Below are 23,071 nucleotides of genomic sequence, written 5' to 3' on the forward strand. Positions count from 1 at the left end.
TAAATCCTAGTCTAGGAGCGAAATCCTGACATTTTCTTGCTTTATTTCAACTATATAGGGTAATCTACTCTAGTCTTGCAAAACTACAACTGCCTATTAAAATAGAAACCCCAGCCCCTCAAAAGAATTCACTATAATCGCCTCCAACAAAAGATTGGATGCCTCGGTTGATAGATACCTTCCAATTCATGACGTCATTAGGTTGATATCTCGTGTTAGCTTCAGATTCCTGTACGTTCTTTTTTCCAGGTTTGTTTATGTATTATAATCTTCGTCAGTTTCCAATGTTATTATACACATCTTTTAAGAAACAGGAGAAAATAAAAATAGGTGGTCAGCATACAAAAATTAGAGGTGGACAACATACTTGAGGGGACATGTCCTCATACTGCCCGATATCTACTGGTTTATTGACCCAGTTGTTTTGTTTACAGATACGGTTATATATGTTTTAGATATATACTAGTGGTACTGTTGAAATCACAGGGCTGTTATGAATTGGTAAAAATATATAGGGTCACCATTGACATGGTTTATGCACAAACGTAAGATCCATTTCACTCAACCAAAAGATTTCTTTCTTTGTAAACAATAGCGTTGAATGAATTTAATGAAGCAATCAGAATAGGCAGATATTATATGCGTGTTCACTTTGCCCTCTCCAACAATGCGCACAACAGCTAAGTAAAGTAAAGGGTTTGTTGTTACTCCTGCATATAGTCTATATACACACCCCTCGTGAATTTTCCATTCCCTATTAAACTTGACAAAATGGAACCGCATTGGCTTCTGTTGTGTTTGGTTGTTTTCGATGGATGGACTATTGCTCGGACTAGCACTATAGGTAACGAGTATATTGTACTATATATAAACTCTACTTTGATTAGATTTAATGTTAGTGTTCTGATAGTGTTCTGATTAGTTAGTATAATTTTCGTGTGAGTTTGAATAAAATGAAAATGACAATTGATGTAGCTAGGATGTTGCCTGTCCTATATATACGATGCGTGCTGTTGTAGGAACTATCAGGAAACTAAATTATGCAGGACTCGAGGCCTAAACATAACTAACGGACTATTAATCATCTCCATTTAACATATTATTGATCAAAATCATCCTTCAAACTAACAAATTCATATGAATCTTACCCTTCATAGTTTCCTTATTTAGACATACACAAGTTGCCTTATAGGTGTCCATATCGAGAGTCAGTGAAGAGCAAATGATATATCATTGACTGATACATGTCAAAGGTTACCCAAGGCCCAGGCGCAATTACCCAGAGGGTGTAAGGTGTACCCCCTTCAACCCCACCCTAATTTTTTTTTATAGTTATTAGCAAAGTCTTGCGTAGAGATATACTTAATATGGACAAAACCTTAATATTTCTCAGAATGCACCACATCACGTACGTCATATCTGGAAGAGTAACCCAACATCCCACGACATGGAAGTAATAAAAAATGGTTTCATGTTAAATGTCCCCTATTCATACATGTTACAGGTTGTATGTCTATTCGCCTCATATCATTACCTTATGCCCAGTGGCGTAGGAAGGTACTTTTGAGTGGGGGGGGGGCTGAAGACTGATGGCCGGCCTGGGGTAGGGGTCTAAGGGGAGGGGGTGTCCCCCTCCCTTTTGGAATTTTTTGCATTTCCAGGTAGCCTCAGATGCAATTTGGTGCAATATAGCACACTTCAACACCCACTCCATTTTGTAAACTTAATTTTGTATTTTCACCAGGCCTTAGATGCAATTTGGTTCTCCAAATGAGATTTTTTTCTCATTTGGAAATGAAAAAGCGGTTTTCTGACTTGCGAAGCGGGGGGGGGGGGCGGAATGATACTTCCGCCCCTCCACATTTTTCACTGGGGGGGCTGGCGCCCCCAGCCCCCCGGTTCCTACGCCCTTGCTTATGCCTATATGTCAATTGTGTTATAACAAGTGTACCCTATGCCTATACATGTTCCAGGTTATATGCGTATTCGCCTCATGTAATTACCTTATAGGTCTATATGTCAAATGTGTTATAACAAGTGTACCATATTCCTACGTGTTACAGGTTATAGGTCTATTCGCCTCATGTCATTACCTTTGGCCTATATGTCAATTTTGTTATTCAAGTGTACCCTATTCCTACATGTTACATATTATATGTCTATTCGCCTCGTGCCATTACCTTATGCCTATATGTCAATTGTGTAATAACAAGTGTACCCTATTCATACATGTTACAGGTTATTAGTCTATTCGCCTCATGTAATTACCTTATATGCCGATATGTCAATTGTGTTATTACAAGTGTACCCTATGCCTATACATGTTCCAGGTTATATGCGTATTCGCCTCATGTAATTACCTTATAGGCCTATATGTCAATACTTTCATAGCAAGTGTATCCTATTCCTACATGTTACAGGTTATAGGTTTATTCGCCCTATACGTTGATTCGATGGTGGATCAGTACGAGAATGCATTCGCTGACTTACTTGGCAACCGATGCTCCTCGTTTTACTCGTAAGAATAAGTTAAATCTAATGAATCCTGGGTAACCGTAGAATAATATATGGTTACTGTATAGTACGACTGCATACCATCATCTTCTTATGACATCACTGAAGCCACTATTGTAAGCTTACAATACAATTTAATTCTTTTGTTTATCTTCGTTTGAATTTTTGTTTTATCATTTGCGCCTTAGTTTATTTTAATGCTCATTGTTTATTTGTTTTTGTTGTTAATATTTATCTTACCAGGCACAGTGTCCATTCAAGGGTCACCAACACTCGAGGTTATGGAGGACGTCGCTTACAGTCGAATCGAGTTTAGAGCAGAGGCTAACGGTGCTGTCAAATATGGCGACTTGGAGATAGGTAAAACTTAACATGAACATTTATATAGATTTTTCGTATATATAAAGGCAGCATTGCTTTCAATCTAATAGAGCAGACGTTTTAGTTAATATTCTGCTAGGATGTCTTTAGATTTCCATGACTATGAAATTTATCTTTAGCTGTTTCATTTTAGCAGGTATATTGCTAGAAAGTCATTTAGTTAGCTAAGCATTATTTTAACTCCTTACTGAAATGAAAAACATGATTATCAAGATGGTTTTCAATTTTATCCTCGAAGTATATACCATTGACGATGTATCCGGAATGCCAGATGTGGAACCTGGTTTCGACTTCACGCCCTCATTGGGGGCGTTTCCCAACACGTTCACTGTAACGATCCAAGAAGGAGCTACAGAGAGCAATCTGTTTGTACTTCAAGTCATAGATGATTGTCACGTTGAAGATGAAGAGGTACTTCGATTCGCCCCGTTAGCTACCGTTGCCTATACGACCAACGGCGATCTTTATTCGGTCATGGCAGATATGCTTGACGTCACAATCAGCGAAGGAACAGCTGGTGAGTTCTTCAGTCATGAAGTAACAGTGACCAGGTGACAGTACGACAGTCAGTGTAACAGTATAGAACCAGAACTTAAAGGGGAAATTGTCTCAATCTTAAATTCAAAAGAGCATCCTAAGAGCATTTTGAATCTTGGAGGTCTAAAGTTTTTAATAATGCCGTGAGACTTTATTAATGATTTTAGAAATAACAGAGTAACTGATGTCATAATGATGATTGAGCTATATAAATCATCTATCAACTGAACAAAGAAATACTCTTACTGACAAATCATGACACTGCTAGCGAAAATGACATTGATCCATATTGAAATATTCCAAAATGAGTCACATTTTATTAAAATACGAACAATATTTTAATAAGAAAGTTAAGGCTTTTGAAGAACAACTCGTGATGACGTCACAGACAAGCTTGAATACTGTAAGATATTGTGGAACGGTTTATTTGGTAAACAACTATAACCTAACGTGTGTCATGATACATAAAAGAGTACCAAATAGTATAATTTTTTTTCCGCTCGATATTTATTATTTTATCATTATTATTATTATTATTATTATTATTATTACTATTGCTATTATTATTATCACCATATTATTTCAATTGGAACACCTTGTCCGTCAATTATTCTCAGATACGGAGTCAATCGAGATCCAGATAACTCCTGAAAATCCTGATCTTGGTATAGTGATCTTTGAAGGCGAGACAAATGCAGTGATACCTATAACAGGCTTCGAGTGCCGCAGCGTAGACCCGAGAGCATTGCCAATCGAAGTCACATGTACTGCAAGTAAGTTGTTCTATTCTAAACATTTTTAGCAGATTCCACAAATATTTGTCAGTATTAATACAACAGCTTCCAAGTAGAAAAATGAAATCGTGTATCTGCATATGCAGCTCCTGCTTGTAATATATGTTGTCACAATGAATGTTGACTGACTAAAGCGACGTCAAAGATCGATTCTTTCAAGCATTCATCCATCCATCGATTATTCTTTTCATCCATCCATCCATCCATCCATCCATCCATCCATCCATCCATCCATCCATCCATCCATCCATCCATCCATCCATCCATCCATCCATCCATCCATCCATCCATCCATCCATCCATCCATCCATCCATCCATCCATCCATCCATCCATCCATCCATCCATCCATCCATCCATCCATCCATCCATCCATCCATCCATCCATCCATCCATCCATCCATCCATCCATCCATCCATCCATCCATCCATCCATCCATCCATCCATCCATCCATCCATCCATCCATCCATCCATCCATCCATCCATCCATCCATCCATCCATCCATCCATCCATCCATCCATCCATCCATCCATCCATCCATCCATCCATCCATCCATCCATCCATCCATCCATCCATCCATCCATCCATCCATCCATCCATCCATCCATCCATCCATCCATCCATCCATCCATCCATCCATCCATTCATTCATTCATCAATCCATCTACTCTAGTGGCAATCGTTCTTCCATCCATCCATTCTTAAGCTTCCGTCCGTCCATCTATCTACATTATATTTATATCAGTAATGATGAATACGATATTTGTATCATTGACAGCTCTTACACAGACAGATCCAACTAACGGTCTACCTTTAACTAATGCTGACTTCATCATTTCTGAGGTTGTCCAGTTAGCTCCCGACGATGGAAGTTTCACAATCCAAATTAATGATGACACTGTGATTGAAGAACCCGAAGTGTATCATGTCGGATTCAAAGAGGCTGGATGTGGTACAGGCAATGCAGTTCTTGTAAATGATAGAAAAACAGAACCATTTACCATAATTGATAACGGTATGTGCTGTACATACTACATAGTATCGTTATTTTACTATTGGTCACGCTGTAGGGGTATAAGAGGTACAATTCATCCCCTACGCCCGCCCCTCCCACATGCGCCTCCACCTTTGTTTATATCCACACCGTATCGGCTAACTGTTTGGGGCATTAATGCGAACGACACATTGAGTGACGTGTAACTGGTTCAAAATTCAACTCTGATTTCGCTTGTGATTGGGCCTTAAGTTATCAGTAAACAGAGCAAAACATATGCAAATCAAAGAGAATGTGATTCAAGTTCAATTGTATTTGTTCTGCTTTTACATAAGATGTTCTTCATTGGCAGATTTCTTCATAAGTGTTATTTAAATAAATGGAACTATAGCAGACGAGATGTACTCTAGAATTATTAAACCAGAAGTCATCAACCACAATTGACCAAGATTGACGAATATTCACTGCGACCTCTATTCTATTCTATTTTTTTCACAGATGACGAGATATTTTATGGTATCGTTAGCCCGGCAAGCATTGGTCGCAAAGAGTCAAGTGATGTTAATGTTTACGCGATTACGACTCAGATTGACACAGATACGACCATTGTGGGTAATAATGCCGTGTGTCCTTTTAAGGTCCAATTACCGCCTTTTTGTAAATCTACCGACCTGACCTGCGACCCAAGCGATGTCTATGGAACTAACACCGTATTTCGTCGACCTAAAAGGGAGTCTCGCGGTCGTTTTGGAAGTTACATCATAACTGCTGCTTACAGTACTCCTCAGTCCATACCGGTGTTCGTTTTACCAACCAGTGGTAAGTTCGACTCTCATATGTAGCATACGTCCATTAAAGCCCGATTGACTTACACACTAAATCACAAAAGTAATGTGGTCTCTAAGTCTGTATAAAAGTTCTCATTAGCTAAACGCTTGCCATCACTAGATAGCTGACAAGTTGGCCTTTCATGGTAACATAAGTTATCCGTATCATGACCATGCAGATTTTTAATTGCTATCAGAACCTGAAGTTTCCGTCACTTGTAAACAAACAAGCCTCTTCACTCAGTGGTAAATAATTTTCGTACGCTGCTCCTGGGAGGCCTTAAGGGTTCTAAACTTGCCTCAAATGACCCAATTTTTGCACCATATGTGCTTCTATTCTTGCTTTTTAACATACAAGCCACACAAAAAACAAAAACAAAAACAGATCCTGATTGATAACAGGTCAAGAAAAGATGTTCTCCTGCTGCATTTTGGCACTTTTCCCAAAAGGCAACAATCGGGCGGATCTGTATAGACTCTAATAGGAGTATGCCACCTCAAGCAATTGTTGACAGGGGGCGGGCGTCCATCTCACAAAATAACGTGGGTTAATATGAAGTCAGAGAACATATATCAAAGCTTTATTTTCTCTTTAAAGATGTAGGAGATTTGTTTATTCATCAATATCGATGACTTTAACTCGGAAAGTATATCAGTAACCTAAATATTTTCTTTTTCACTTTTTAAAGCTGAATTTTAATTAGGTTGTAAATCTTCAAAATCTTACTTCACCCGATATTATAACGCAGATTCAGGTCCTTTCGTCATTTTACTAAGGTATTTATGTGTTTGCAACAAATTACGTGTTCACAATAAGCGAATTTGAATTTGTATAACCTCAAAAAGCAAAGGTTATGGAACACAAATTGAATGTATTGTTTTCAATGTATTGTTCCATCCCGTTAGATGTACTAAAACCCATTCGCGGTCCAACCATTACGATCAATGATGGCGAAGACGTGGTTATCGGGGTTGACTTTTCTTCATTCACCCGGGAGTTGAGATGGAAATTTAATGGGAAGGAGTTACCGAAATTTAGTGGTAAATGTCACTTTGAAATAAAGAAAGCTAAATACGGCACCCACGACGGTTACTATGAGGTTACCCGAGTACAACGCCGGGATAGTGGATGGAGGACGATCATACGGTTAATCATCAGACGTAAGTGAATCAATTAACACTACTCGATAAGAATACGGGTACTGGTCGGTTTGTTATAGTATTGTATAATCATAAATGTACAGTTTAAGGGGGAAAAAATCATATTTCAATCGTATATTGTTGAAATCAATATCTGCCATTAGCAAATTAGAAATATCAAATTCAGTAGGAAATGATCATTTATTTTGAAGAAAAGTGAAGATATTATTAGTTCGAAAACGATTTGACACCATAACCGTAATAAATGAGAGTCATATGGGTTTCATCTAACCGAAAATGTAAGTAGAAAACATATCCTAATAAGGGAGTTGTTCCATAAAAACTCCCTGTTCCAATCAAAGATCACACCTCAAGTTCAATTCGGTACAATCTGGTACAATCCAGAAAACAATATGGAAGGGGGCGTAAGAGAATTTCAATTTATTTCTGAATGTTAAGGCATATGAGGCAACATGTATAGTCTATTTGTTTTTATATTTATAACGGTTTATATCGTGGAACTGCTTCATGTCCTTGTATCCTCGTTGACTATGACCAGATGACTTTCACGTTATTAAAAATAAAATTACAAACTTGATAACCTAAGATACCAGTTACAGAATGTTGCTTTCAACTGACGATGATTGAAACACGTCATTTACTCTGTTAATTTCAGAATGTTCGGCTTGCCAATTCATCGGTGCATCGTCCGATTGTACCGATCTCGGTTCACCTACGACGACGTGTAAATGTTATAACGGAGGAGTTTGTCCAAGTACTTTTGGAGGAACAGACGATTGGAAATGTGTTTGTCCATTAGGGTTTTATGGAAAGCGATGCGCAACAGGTATGAATGAATGCATGAAAGCATTAATGAATGAATGAATGAATACATGCATGAATGAATTGGCATATGAATATATGCATGAATGTATTAAGAATTAATACATGAATGATAGAATGCATGCGTAAATGAAAGAATGAATCAATTAATCAGTCAATGAATCAATGAATGAATAAATCAATCAATCAACCGATCAGTATATTGGAGCGGCAGGGTTTTATTGACAGCGGTGCGCTACATGTATGAATAGATGGATGGACGTATGAATGAGCTGATTGACACATGGATGGATGGATGAATTAATGAATGCATGAATGATGTCATGAATGCATGAGTAAGTGAATGAATGAATGAATATACATATCACTCAACCATGCTGTGGTTAAATCCTACGTTTAAGTGTAGATTGAGTTTTCTATTTAAGTCGTTTCTCTTAATCAAAATTGGTTATTGTTTTCAGTTTACCCAGGAAATATCCGAATCGGTCCACCAGCTAAAGGTCTAACATGCCGCGACCTGGATAAAGGCATATCACGTGACTGCCGGGGTGTACTTTTCTGCTATGCTGACCCATTAGGATGTCTCTGTGCTCGCGGTTACTGGGGAGAGAAATGCGATAGAGGTATGTGTTCACAAACAATTCATGCAAGTCGCATAACTCAGTTTTGTAACATTTCTTTGAACTGTAAGATATTTTGACTGGCTGGTCAGAACTCAGTGGAGTCTGAATTCTACTAGTTTCATCAAAATTCTTTTATTTTAAGAGATATTTTTCCGTGTTGGGGATGAAAGAAGTTTACAGTATATATAATATGATCACATTAATATAATGCTCATTAATTGATATGTCGTGTCAGTCATTTTACTCTTCCAGATGCGATCATAAATCATCTCGAAAGCATTCACACCTTCCTGATAATTAAACACGCCTTGAAGGATAGTTTACTCGTTATAGTACAGAAAATAGACAGCATATTCTTGAAAACTTCTAGCAACGGAGCATCCCATTATTGAACATTACGTTACTCTTAATCCAATTACAATACTGATGCTGGGGGAGCTGGGTGGGAAGGGATGAGAGGGGGGATTCAGGGTGAAGTCAAGGGATGGAAGGGATGGGAAGGGAATGAAAGGGAAGAGAAGGAAAGGAAAGGTGAAGGGAGGTCGGAAGGGATGAGAGGATAAACTTTCTACAAGAGTATCTTTCTTTCAAAAGGTCTTAGAGATTATTGGAACGCAAAAAAAAATAAGGTGGCAGTCGGTTTGGCACAATATTGAAGTTCAGGACTCCAACTGTCTAAAGCCTGTTTTGATTATCATTTCTAAAGTCTGAGATATGACAGTATGAAAGTAGTACCCTACAGCTAGAGTAAATACTCTCATCGGTTGACTGACCTTACGGGAGTTATTCTTTTGTCATTCTTAGTTCAATATTCCATCGCAATTATTAAACTTATCCAGCTCTGAAAATAAAGACTCATCTGTTCTGTGTAATTGTCTGTTTCAGTGTGTCCTAATGGACGATTTGGAGCAAGTTGTCTTCAACGCTGTAACTGTGTTGGACCTTGGGACAGCTGCGATCCTAAAACTGGCGTCTGTAAGTCAGGGCAGTGCAAGACAGGGTTTGACGGCGCAAATTGTCAAGTAGTTGAATAGGCACAATAATACATGTAAACCACTTTTTTTCTTTTCTTCTGTCGAACTTTAAAACATCAGCGGTTCCACCATTATATAGATAATCTTGGGCTAAATTTATTTTTGAATCATTGAAAATGGAACATACTCTTAAGCATCCCGATGAAAGCTTACATTAAATATTTCTACGTTTGTAAGATCTTGATGGAGGAAGTTTGTTATATGTCGTTGTAACGTCTGCAGTATAAAGGTTTGCATATCCACAGGAAATAAAAAAAAACAGGAAAAACGGCCAAGATATTTGTCTTCTCTTTACATTTCCTGTTTTGGGATCTGATTAGTTTATATTTCTCCTGATTTATTCGAGTACACATTCAAGTATCCTCTGCATGATATCCAGTGATATCATATTATTTTTGTTTTTCATTTTGTTGTTGTTATAGTTATAGTTGCAAATTTACCTGTCGTCTGTTATGAACTGCATAATGAGAAGCACACAAAACGGTCTACGTGATCACACTGTTTTTTAATTGTTGTTTTATATTAATTGCCTATGAAATACACAGATTTCTTTGTAATTTATTTAACGGATATAATACTCAGTTAGTAAATCAAACCATGCATGGTACTATGGCTTTAAACAACAAGAAAAATATGTTAACAACAATAATAGCTGCAATAGACACATGTATATAGATAACCCATTTGAGCTGTAGATCTCTCTCGAAAAATTGGAGTTAGATGGCCTTTGACCGCTAATATAAAATCACTCACCCCCCTTCCCTTTGTGCTTATTCTGGGCTTTGCATTGCGTAAAATCATTAAAACTGCATATTGCAGATGCCCATACGACACGTGAATAACATTTTGTAAGATTGCTGATTTATATCCGAGCAATATTCATGTGTAATTTTTCCGCACATTTTCTTGTTAGGCCCTCGCGTACAACGTCAACAGTCGAGTTAACATTAGGTTCAAAGATTACAAGTTCGGTTGACATAAGTCTACCTCGGAAAAATATATATGTGGCGTATTTTCTGGGAATGTACGGTGGATAATAAAAGCCATACTTCCGTTTTATAAATGTGTTATGTTTAAGATTGTTGTCAGTTTTGGGCTTTTTATGTGACTGTTGACATGCTAAATCGCAGGGCCATCAATCCAGTTCAAACAATGATATATATTCCTTCATGCGGTGATGATTAGAACTCCTGTTCACAAGATCTTCACTGTGACCAAGTGAAACTAATAAACTGAACTTTTCCAATAAACCCTTTCTGATTTTCATACATTCCTTTCTTCCGTAAATAGTTAAAAAAACATTGTTTATGGTTCCAACAATATGATGTATGTTTTTTTGGTTTTTTAGTTTACTGGTTCACTGGATGTCTCAGTTAAGTCACTTGCATGAAGATATTATCAGTTCACCACAGAAGTTGGATATATAACTTTGTATTAATTAAGCTCCTATGTGGTCCACGAATGGATATGCATAACACTTTAAAAATATACTTTCAAAAAACAAACATGATTATGTGCTAAATTTACTGACTTTTGGTCTATAGTAATTTAAGGCAACATAACGCAAGAAATCCAAACTATTTTTTTTTTGCACAAACTTTCGTTTAAACGTTTAATTTATATACCTCATTTACAATCTGGATAACATGCCTCCATCCAAGTTTTACAAAGGGTGGGGTGGGGTGTGGTTGGGTGGGAACTGGACCCATAGACCCCCCCCCCCCCGGCCCCGCCCCTCTAAATGGAAGTTGACCTCAACGACCCAAGGGTCACATCCCCTCGCTGATCAAATCCTGAATCCGCCCATATAGATCATCCCTTAGGAGAGCAATCTCTCAGCCTCCATTCCCATTATGATGAGAGAAGATCAAAGCCTAGTCCCCGTTTGTTCATCTTCTCCAGATGAACTGACTTTCATCTTAAAGATCCTATTATCAATTTTCGTTTTGTTCTTACGTTCCTTCATCTCCTCTTTGTCCAACAACGCAGATTTTGTACTTGATTTCTTCCTGTTTATGAATAAAAGATATATAAATAAATTAATTAATATCCACACACCCACACACACCCGCACACATATACAAACAATATTGTTCAATACACCATTGCATGACTGTTTATGATTTACATATTGAACGCTACTTGCTACCATATATCATTGAACATTGCTGAACATTGTTAATATGAAAAAGGGTATTTGTTTCGCCGAAGAACAACATATTTTACTGAGGCAAAATATAGGATTTCATAAAAGATAATTACCTTTTTACTAAGGGCAGATCCTGGGATGGAGAAGGGGTTGGGGTTGGAGGGGTAATGATATTTTCAAACTCACACAAATATTAATAGTATTTATTAAGACAATCTTGCCTGTAGACCCAATTATTGATCCTATTTATAGCATAGTGGAGGAGGTGATGGAGAGGGGAGGGGGTCAGGAACATACATGGGATGGAGATAAGATCGGATTCAGTCTTGTATTGTTCATCGTGTGCGACATGGGTATATGATTAGATCTAAAAGTCACAGCATGGAAGGGGAGTGCAGGTGTAGGAGAAGAAAGAGAGGGAGGGTGTTACCAGAGAAGGGTACAAAGCAGAATGAGAAGAGAGTAGAATAATAAGACCTGCTTACCTTATAAATGTTGATAATAGACTTGGGTCTATTTCTTTGATATTTTGATCGGGATCTAACCGTCGGAAGAATTCACTCATAATCAAGGATAGTATAACTGTTGTTGATAGGGTTAGAAATGAATACCACTGGAACGAAAGCTGACAGAGATTTTAAAATAAAGACTGGTTAATGTTCACAATATTACAGACATAGCACAATTTTGTTTGTATAAAAACTACAAGCTGATGTGAACTTTCTGCAAGTTTTCATTATAGCTAAAAAGTTAAATTATAGATAGGCTAAAATCTAAATGCTTAGAAATGATAGTTGCCACGGGTTTTGGTTACCACTGAAATAATTTTTTATAAAACTATTTTCCACTATCCCCTTATTGACACCGGGACAAGTGCTGTTACCATAACGCCCTTTCGGCAAGCTTATATGCAAACCCATATACACCGTTTATATATATATATATATATATATACATATATATATATATATATGTGTATTTAAATATTAGCAAAAAACATGTATACATACCTTGTAAAGTCCAAACATATCAGAGCGTCCGGCTTGTACATATGATCCAATAATGCACCATATACCCATTAAGAATCCAGTAACAGACCCTATCAGTACCCCACTAGAAAAGAGAAGAAGAAATAGAAAGAAATGTTAATGTTGTTCTTGCTAAATCTCTCTCTCTCTGACTATGAGATTCAACTTCGATGTCATTTATAACAACAGCATCTAAGAATAGTTTTGTTATAATAATAATAATAATAATAATAATAATAATAATAATAATAATAATAATAAAAAAAATTAAAAAAAATAATAATAGAATATGTAAACATATATTTCGAATACCTGTATATATACAACAGTAACACCTGTGTTTAGTTATCAGCTTCTGCAGTTTACCTTTGATTCACGAAAATAAAGACGAGTATGCTGTTTTCATCTGTATCAATTACCGTGCAAATATATGACGTCATACAGCTGGCAAGCGTATGTGACGTCATACAAAAACAACAACAACAACAACAAAATAATCGTTTTTAAAAGTCCTTTTCAATCCTCGTAATTTTCAAGTTGAAAAGATGACTGAACCAAGTACCTTAGAGCCTACATACGTAATCAATGTAAATTGACCATGCAACAAACTTGCCCCATTTTCCACAAGTAGTTCCTCAAACTTCTCTGTACAAATATTTTTGTGCAAGATTTTGAAGAAAAAAAAAACTGGTAATTGATAAGGAACTTGTTTACAATAATTTTGACTCACTATGTGTTAGCTCTTGGCCAAAGCATGCCCAAAGTGAATGACCCGAGTAAGGGTCCTCCCACTGCTCCGAATATGGTATTAAACAAGGCAACGAGTGTGTTAAGATTCACACATACGTAGGCTAAGGCTATACAAACTGCTCCGTAGACGGATACTGTAAGAGAATAATATGTTGTGTTAGTAATAGTTATTAATTTTGAACAATAAATCGCCAATAACAGGCTACATCATGATAGCTTAAGAGTCACAGCTTTACAGGCTTGCGTTTAGTATATAGAAAGAATTAAAAGAGTAGAAAACCGGTGATCAGCCAACTATAATCTTTTGAGCTAAAATCATGTGTAAAAAAGTACATGTTCCCTTTCTAAGGGGCTCATTATACACTTTTGACGATTATCACAGAATCACAGTCGCGATGCAAGGGGACTTTTGGGGTTTAGAGCGGGTCAGTTAAGAAGTTGCGTTTTCGTGTTCATTTTCTCTCCTGGGTAACCGTAACTATTCTTAAAAAGTAGCATCATCTTTACCTCATAGAGGGCTTTTGTAATAAACAACTCTCTAAAATATCTGAGTCTATTGCTTTCAGTATCTGCAAATGAATTCTTCATATGGTCTTTCTTGTCTGAGTAAAATATACTGACCTATTACTTTGGTTAGAGTTGTATCTTAAAAGTAGCATCATCTTTACCTCATAGAGGGCTTTTGTAATAAACAACTCTCTAAAATATCTGAGTCTATTGCTTTCAGTATCTGCAAATGAATTCTTCATATGGTCTTCCTTGTCTGAGTAAAATATACTGACCTATTACTTTGGTTAGAGTTGTATCTTAAAAGTAGCATCATCTTTACCTCATAGAGGGCTTTTGTAATGAACAACTCTCTGATATATCGGATTCTATTGCTTTCAGTATCTGCAAATAAAATTCTTTATGGACTTTCTTGTCTGAGTGTAAGATATACTGACCTAATACTTTGGTTAGAGTTGTATCTTGTCTCTCTGTTGATGTTTTCCGTTTGTCTATTGTCACTCGAATTGGTCTAATGACATCAATCAGCGTAACAGCTGACATTGCATTTAAATTGGAAGAAATGGTACTGCAAAGAAACAAGATGTAAATATATATATATATTTCTGTATGTATCCTATACATATATATTTAGTCTATATATAGCATCTATATATAATATAGGAACTGTATATAGGCTATATTGGCTATATATAAAGACTATATATATAGGCTATATATCAGGGTTGTCCAACCTTTTGCAGAGGAGGGACGCATGGAATGATTATGATGAAGGAGGGGGCCGCATGAACCCTATGCTCGATTTTTGCCCGAAGCCCAAGGCAACAAGATATGAGCACTGCGCGCAGAGCGCACTGATTTATTTTCCTTCCTGATTAAACATGAATAAAGTCCAGCCGCCCCCCCCCCCCCCTCCGCTGAGAGAATGTTACACAAACTGACCTACATGCAGTGTTTTGGACCCAGAAGGTTCGAATGATTGATTATATAGCTTAAAATTGTTATCAATAAATCTACTCACTAACATTTCGCACCGTAGAGCATCTCTGGCGGGCCGGACGCAACCATGCGGCGGGCCGGACTGTGGCCCGCGGGCCGTAGGTTGGACAACCCTGCTATATATAAATAGGCTATATATATATATAGGCTATATATAAAGCAATCAGCGTCCATGGCCTAGTTGGTTAGGGTGTCCGCGTACAAAGCGGGAGGCCCGGGTTCGAATCCCGGTGGAAGCTGGAAGTTTTTTCACTGTTCTGGATTTTCCTTCTCATTACGTTTTCATTTATATATATATATATATATATATATGTATATTAATTTAAGTCAAGAATCCTTTTCCCATTGTGTTATATATGCATGAAGTTTTAACATATTCATCAGGTTACTCACCTGAGAGATCCCGCAACGAGGCAGGATATATATAACCCCTGGTAACCGGGAATTCCCCCAAATTGCTCACTCACAAAGAAGACAGTAATCTAGGGCATAGAAAATATGTTGTCTTAAATTTGTTTTCTTAATTGCGAAAGATTTCATGTCCGAAAGAAACTTACAAAGCCACTAACCACAATGGAAGACATAGAAGTAAATCAAATAAAGATTAAGTTAAAAGGGAAACATCGTTTGCAGTCCCCCTCCCCCACTTCTACATTGTCACCCCTCCCGTCCCCTCCCTCCCCAAACAAGATCGAAAAAAAAGTGTACATTGTCAAATGCCAAATAAAAACGTTGTTGTATGCAATCAACGCATTTAAGAGAAGAAACAGTAACATCAAGTGTTTTTCTTCTTCAAACTTGTCAAATGAATTTTCTGCATTTGAGAGCCTTATCTTTCTTGCTATACCTGGTCTGGAGTGGTGGTGTTTGGTGGGCCTCGAATAGTACCGTCGATTGGGCTTGGGCCTGGGAGGTTTAAAGGAAACGTAATAACAAAAGAAATGAATGGGAAAGGCGAAGAAACGAATAGTTTTCTTGAAAACAAAAAGTATAAATCTGAATGCTGACATAGGACGATTATAACTTGTATTATAAAATTATCAATTTTATTTAACATGTTATTTGTGGCCTGAAACCTTACGATAAGTTTAGTTTAACTTAAGCAATGGAATCCAGTTATGACTGACAATGTTTGCTTTATTAGTATTGCACAAACGTGACGTCAAAGCTAATTATACACATTATATATAGCTGTAAGTTCAAATGCGCGTAAATTATTGATCGCATGGATAAAATATTTTGTACCTTACTAATTTCAACTTGTGAGATTCTCATGTAGAGATGGCTTTTATCTGGAATGGAGACATTGTTGTGTGGAATTCCATTTACTGCATCACATGTTGGGGTGAGTCACTCGTAGATTGTTCATATTATAGAAAAAAAAAGATGTTACTCACCATAGTAATAGGCATACATAACAAGTCCCTGTAGGCAACATATAACGAGTACCCCAACCAGCATCGGGATGTTCATAGCTAAAGACCTGTTAATAGAGAAATTAGAATGTTTTTGTTTTAAATATTTTTTACTGTGGTAGATGACTTGTTTCAATTCATAAACTAACTTAGGTCTTTACACAACAATATCATTTTATTGATATGTCAATTAAGTACCACTATACTGCAGAAACAGAAAATAAACAAACTGCGCATGCGTATTTTGGGTACATATATATATATACGCGCTAGAACCTTGACCGAAAACTGTGAGTCACAATACACTAATGAAGTCAGTACCGTGGCCCCGTAACATCCTAAATGAGTGTATGATTGCCAAGTATGATGGAAACCGTTCCCTTCTTCAGGGAGACTCAAGATCATTTGACATTATATCTTATGCATAACTGATGAGTCATAAGATATTTGATAAGATAATTGTCCAACTCTCTGACGACATAATTACGTGCCACACTTTCGATTGAAAAGATGTACTTTTTCGTTTCCGTTTATGCAAATGAGAGGGTCATTACGAGATGACCTTCCACCTTTTAATACTAACAATTGTGCGTCTTTAAGACTTCTTGCAGATAGAACCCGTTGTACTGATGTTTGCGATACTCCCCAGACTGCAAGATTCGTCAAATAATTCCCAATCATTAGATTGGTAAAAGTAAACCGCTCTGTCAGGTCCAATGGAAATCTTTCAATTGGAAAAGAGTGAAAAAAAAGAGTGAGAACACACTAAATATGACATCCATGTAAAAATAAAATTGTAGAAAATTGATCGACATTAAATTAACGCACATCACTTATAACAAACTATATGTTTGGTATTAAACTCAGATGTGCAGTGTTGGTATAGGCCATCGGTATTGTTATTAGCTAATCATCATTGTCTGCTAGGAATGCCAGCAAATATGCTAAGATGTGACAAGTAATGGTCACAAACGTGCACAATTTCGCGCAGGTATTTTACAACAATACTCTCATACCGCTTTGGCTTCTCTCTCTGAGGCGTTTCATTGTGTATAGCGACCCCCCCCCCCCCACACACACACACACACCGTATCTCGATTTCCGAGAATAATATGAAAGCTTGTATCCTCTAGACAAGTATTTTTGAAAGTTTCATGAAGTTTTACCAAATGTTGGACCACTAAAAGTTAAAGAAGTGGCTTATAATCTTTAACCATAGAAGCTTCCTAACTATTTCAGCGTTCGTCACGTGACATGCTTTTACTCGACCAGCCTGTATTTCGGCCTCCCTTAGTGTGTAAAACATGCATTTGAAATGACTGCGGCTGAGTGAAGTTGTTTATTCCTTTGTTTATATACGGTCCTCTTAATAATATGAAAAGAGTTCGTAAAAAAGTTGGGAATCTTAAGTATAGAGCTGGTCAGTAGACACTCGAATGTTTGAAGAGTTGTTAGATTTCTAACAGTGAACGCAGTATAAAAAGCAAGCAGATACCCATAGGCGAGTGCCTATAGTATAACATTGATTGCGTAGTAATGTAGTATTATGTGTTATGTAGTTTAAGCCAACCATATCTTAGCCAACATAGGCATGTACTTGATAGACTATCACGGCTGACTGATAGTAGATATTCCATATGTTATGCGCATGGATATGCTATACGAACTCCTGGATCAAAGTGCGCCTTACCTCTCAGGGAGGAAGTTAAGGGGAGGGAAGGGGGTGGGGGGGGGGTATATTGTAAGCTTGTCTTCGTGACAAACAGAAACGGTATTATTCACCCAGTTCAGTGAAAACAATCATGATGTTGCTAACATTTATCAAGACAGGACTTCTACGTTAAGCGTTTAATTTCTTGATTTTGTCATGATTCTGTAACTATAGAGACTAAGCTTCAAACAAGAATTATGTTATGCCTCATTTAAAGGTAAAAGATGACCCATGCAAGATAATGTCACACCTACATGCATGCACAGTGAAGGTATGTTAAATTATTTCCAATATATTTCCAATATAATGTCTCATGCATTTGTAACTGATAAATATTGCGCTGAATATGGATGTAATCCATGCAAATGATACTGTGTACCTCCTAAAGGATATTAATTGAGTGAACCAATTAATTCATGCTTCAGTAAGCCGGCTGTATATTGTCTTGAACATATTGCTAACGTACTAAGAATACAAATATTATTGATTTTGTTAGGTATTTTTTCTTCGTTTGGTAAATAAAAAGGCTATACCCCTGGTCCGTTCGCTTCTTATAATTTTTGTTCTCGTCGCCTCTCGTCGTCGTCGACTTCGTGAATAAAACAACCCGTGACACAAGCTTAACAAATGGGAGCAGATCAGGAACTCGCTAAACACAATTGAAGGAAAAGCTTCTCTAAAACTTACTGAAACATGTCTGTTCGATTCGCCATTTTGTTGATTTCCCAGACGTACGTGAAACCTCCGGCAGCGTTGGTACCCGTGATGATCAGAACAACAATAGTAGAGAACATAACAATAGACATGAATGCGTCCGTCCAAATCACGGCCCTTAGTCCTCCCTGTGAGTGAATTGGGTATGTACCACTGGTCATTGAAAAGAACACCATTTCAGCGCATGCTGCATTTTAATACCATTTTTCCTTTTTTTTTACTTTTCTCCATAAATGTACGTTTAAAATGGATAATCCAGTTGTAGGAGTTACATTGTTATTAAAATTGCTAAGAAGTTCTTTTTAATCCCTCTTTGAAAACCCTCTCGCACCCTAACAGTATTTGAGGGTGGGATAGGGGGTGGGGTGGGTGGGTGGGGGAGAGATACATGCATAAAGTTTTCTGATTTGTTACCAATACATCCGACGGCAACCGAGTAAGTTATGTCACTATGACAATTCACCTGAAAATATCTTATGTTTTTCTTGGAAAGAGAAGTTCGAAATTTTAAATGTCTGCAGCCAGACACTATACTGAATTTCGAAAACTAAACAAAAGATTCCAAAAGCATCACTCTTTCAAGAAGAATTGCCAGCAATAATATAATATAGGAGAGCAAATTCCTTGGTATAAGCAATCTACCTGCATTGTGCTTGTTTTCTTTCTAAATTTACATAAGAGCGTTCACCTTACGTGAACAGAATTGGTTGAGAATTGGGACTGATGGAGGACCGGGGAACTGAACTAATTGTAACCCACAACTTTACATAGCAATAAAAGTAAACGGACCTGTAATACTCCCTTGATATACTTTTCATGTTATGGTGGTTTATTGGCGTACGGACATTTAAAGTGAATGTAATTTAAAGTTCATGAAAAGTAAAACCAAAAATTCATTCGAGTGCAAAGTTACGTTCATGGTTAGTGATACCAAACATAAGAGACCGTTAGCGCTTTACAAAACTCGGCGGTACCAGTCATTCAAGTGCCATCCCACCTTATGAATATTCAGAGATATTAACATAATTTTTGAATGCTGTTTATAACTAAACAACCTGTTTTCTCCATATATGATTTGAATACAAAACGTTTTGGACGAATAAACAAAGCGTATAATTCCCCATGAATTCCGTTCCCTTCTTATTGATTTGTATACTCATAAATGTCACCCTTTGAGCATGCGCAATACATTTTTGTTTGAAAACGCAATTCACAGCAACTTACAATTGTGGTGTAGAAGGTGCAGACAATTCCAGTGAGAAGGATTAGAATCCAGAGATTGAATCCCGTCACTACATTAAAAGAATATGAAATATTACACTGCGGAGAAATGAAAACTAATCAAATTTCAAACATTAAGACATCTTCTTCATTATTAATTATCAAGATGTGTTTTGCATCAAACTTCCGAGACGTTTGGTTTTGTTTCATTTCAATTGGGGCACATGCGTATGTCAAGTCGGGTAAGACCTATGCAATATATGAGGGCGCCCTATTGCGAAAGTGTTACTATATATAAGGTTATTTACTAGTGCTGCCACTAAACATCTCATCTATATATACTGGGGCTCGAAAAAGAAATAAAGTATAATAAACTAGATTATAGGATGACAGGATTGAAAATAATGAATGTAAATTTAACTTGAACTTGGTCAAGATAAGACACGCCTCTAACGTCTTTCCAATGTAATTGTTACGTAAAATATATACTTGTATACATTTTTGTATTTACATAGGCCTACATACCTGCTTCTATAGCCAGGGCCGGTGTGAACATAACGATAGCGGTATAAAATGTCGTTTGGCACAGGAACATAAACGCTCCAAAGCAACGCATTGGGTAACCATAACGACGATCCAAGTACTATTAAGAAAAATACAATGGCAAGTATATAATTGAAGACCTTTTACAACTTCTTGAATGTGCGATGGCCTAGTAAATCATGTTTTCGACAAAACAAAGTAAAGTAACACAGAATCATTCTTTATTTTATAAATGTGCGTGCATGGTATCTAATGGTAAAGTTCTATATTATTGAGCTTACCAATTTTTCCGTTTCCTCGACAACCATATATATGATTACGGTCAGTTTCTTTTACTCGTATTCCCAATTGGTATATACCAGTCCGATGAGAAAATAACCATCAAGTTATTAAATGTTATTAAATATATATTTGATATAATGTATTCAAAAGGTCTTCATTTTGTTCAACTCCCGGCACGGTGGCCCGTTGCTATGTAATAAAATGTAAGAATATTGGAAAGGTGTGTTTAGTTCAATGTTTAGATATATATAGCATTGCATACTGACGCTACAGTATTTTTATTAATATGCTGCAAATATTCTTAGCAGTAAATTGTTGCTTAGCTTTATTTTCACTTTTGGTTCTGTTCTATTCTGTTCTTTTTTTTTTGCGAATGACATCTTGATTTTTGTACTTGTTTAAGCGCTTTGAGGCCTTTGCATAAAGCGCTCTATAAATATTTGCTTATTATTATTATTATTTATTCCTTAAAAAATTGCAAACCTGGTATGACGTCATAATATCCAATCCATAGAATACTGGTGCAAACAGAAAAATGACCGTTGGTAGCATGATAAAGTCTTGTAAAACGCTAGGGATGTATTCAGCACCATAGGTGTAGATTTCGGCAGGCACACCAAGCAGGGTGATGGGTGATATAAACGAGGCTAAAATCGTCAACGCTACAGGTAAACTGAACACCTTACGATCGGCAAGGATGAATCTATAACAGTGCAAAAGAAGTTAATCATCGTAAAGTTTGTACATTATTGTAGAGTGCTTAGGGTCGCCCGTTCATCCATAAAACCCCGCCCGCCCGCCCGACCTCCCCTCATCCACCCTGCCACGCCCCCTTCCCCCACACTGCCCCCCCCCCACACACAAAAGTTCATGAGTTGTTTGGACAATTTTATACATAGAAGGAAGTTGGTGAACGATGAATACAGGTGACCGTCTTATCGAATCAGATTAAGTCTCTCTTTCCCCCTCCCTCTCCACCCACCCACCTCCCTCTCCACCCACCCCCATCTCCACCTCTCTCTCTCTCTCTCTATTCCCGAACCTATAAAAATCATTACACAGAAGGTAAGGTCCTATGAGTACCCCCAGTCGGTGCGTTACTGGAAACAATTAATCTTAGATGGGCATCATTTACTCTTAAAGAAAATATTATCAAAATGTTCTTACTTTTTTGTGGTATTCTGACCACCTTTATAGAGTCCATGGTACAGCCCAGTGACTACCGTAATAATAAGCAGTACAGCAAAGACAATGTAGTCTAAGACTCCGAGAGAATTAGCGGTACGGCTTGCCATTTAGATCAGACAGTTTCAAAACCACTTATCTCCGCGCTTCTGTCCCGGCAGAGTACGTTCGATATCGACGTATTGATATTCCAGAGGTATGTAATAAGGTACCCAAATGTACCAATTAACGTACTTGACCGTTTCCTTCAATTACAATACACATACTGCAGTGTATAGTATACGAATGACATAGATTTCAATAGCAGCGACTTTCTACGGTTGCTGTTTTGCGTAACATCTACATTTGCGTCTGACAATCACTGACCTTTGTCCCTGTTATGTAATAGAAGATATTTGCGTAGGGAGGTCACTTCGGTCGGCAAATAGCGACTATCTATGATCTTGTAAAAAGTATAGTTTAAGTTATCACGGAGCAGCACTGGCGTCACTTTAATCACATGTGAACAACTTCTTCGTACAACACTTTTTTTTCAGTGCGCTAAACCGTGATATTGTGGAGGGTATTTATAAAGGTCGATGCCTTATTACACAGCAGAAAGTTCCTAAAGTAAGAAGCTCCTCAAGCTTCTCATGGAGGTGTCCTCCTGCTCAAACTAATTTAAACAGACGTATTAGGCCGTAATTGAATTCAGTGCATTTTAAAATGCAGAATTTTGCATTCAAAACCAGTATTCCGACTTACAGGCATGGAAGACTCGCCCCAAACCGCGTGCGGCCATCTCGTTGCTTGCAAGTGACGTTTTGTTCGTGTCGCTACAAAATGCAGACAGTACAGTAATGAAAGGTGATACCTTGTTATCTTTAGCTGGACCTGA

General features: G+C 37.3%; 2 protein-coding genes across 3 annotated transcripts; one reads left to right on the forward strand and one right to left on the reverse strand.

The window, feature by feature from the left end:
- Positions 1-673: 673 nt before the first annotated feature.
- On the forward strand, positions 674-11,372 carry LOC139978327 (uncharacterized). Its single transcript, XM_071988464.1, has 10 exons — positions 674-844; positions 2,758-2,874; positions 3,134-3,412; positions 4,050-4,205; positions 5,008-5,244; positions 5,722-6,042; positions 6,957-7,211; positions 7,867-8,037; positions 8,495-8,656; positions 9,542-11,372. The coding sequence occupies exons 1-10, from the start codon at positions 772-774 to the stop codon at positions 9,688-9,690; spliced, it is 1,920 nt and encodes a 639-aa protein (XP_071844565.1). The 5' UTR covers positions 674-771; the 3' UTR covers positions 9,691-11,372.
- A 35-nt stretch (positions 11,373-11,407) lies between these two features.
- Positions 11,408-22,956, reverse strand: LOC139978377 (sodium-dependent multivitamin transporter-like). 2 transcript variants are annotated; one of them, XM_071988602.1, is made up of 14 exons: positions 22,177-22,952; positions 21,493-21,712; positions 20,710-20,827; positions 20,188-20,255; positions 18,937-19,091; positions 17,122-17,262; positions 16,521-16,606; positions 15,971-16,029; positions 15,517-15,605; positions 14,562-14,692; positions 13,598-13,751; positions 12,850-12,952; positions 12,325-12,464; positions 11,408-11,699 (listed from the first exon to the last, which is right to left on the reverse strand). In XM_071988602.1, exons 1-14 carry the CDS (start codon positions 22,302-22,304, stop codon positions 11,558-11,560), a joined length of 1,734 nt encoding a protein of 577 aa, XP_071844703.1. In that variant the 5' UTR covers positions 22,305-22,952; the 3' UTR covers positions 11,408-11,557. The 2 variants fall into 2 exon arrangements, with proteins under 2 accessions (XP_071844703.1, XP_071844785.1); XM_071988684.1 differs by lacking the exon at positions 17,122-17,262 and having other exon boundaries at positions 22,177-22,956.
- Between the last annotated feature and the right edge of the window lie 115 nt (positions 22,957-23,071).

The sequence above is a fragment of the Apostichopus japonicus genome, chromosome 1 (assembly GCF_037975245.1).
Source record: "Apostichopus japonicus isolate 1M-3 chromosome 1, ASM3797524v1, whole genome shotgun sequence".
NCBI lineage: Eukaryota > Metazoa > Echinodermata > Holothuroidea > Aspidochirotida > Stichopodidae > Apostichopus > Apostichopus japonicus.

Excerpts from the sequence above, each read along its gene's own strand:
- LOC139978327 (XM_071988464.1), top strand. The coding sequence starts at position 772 with ATGGAACCGCATTGGCTTCTGTTGTGTTTGGTTGTTTTCGATGGATGG. Across the intron at positions 5,245-5,721 it reads ATTTACCATAATTGATAACG|ATGACGAGATATTTTATGGT; the intron begins GTATGTGCTGTA and ends TTTTTTTCACAG. Across the intron at positions 8,038-8,494 it reads TGGAAAGCGATGCGCAACAG|TTTACCCAGGAAATATCCGA; the intron begins GTATGAATGAAT and ends TATTGTTTTCAG.
- LOC139978377 (XM_071988602.1), bottom strand. The coding sequence starts at position 22,304 with ATGGCAAGCCGTACCGCTAATTCTCTCGGAGTCTTAGACTACATTGTC. Across the intron at positions 16,030-16,520 it reads TATGTATGCCTATTACTATG|GCCCAAGCCCAATCGACGGT; the intron begins GTGAGTAACATC and ends TAAACCTCCCAG. Across the intron at positions 12,465-12,849 it reads ATATGTTTGGACTTTACAAG|CTTTCGTTCCAGTGGTATTC; the intron begins GTATGTATACAT and ends AATCTCTGTCAG.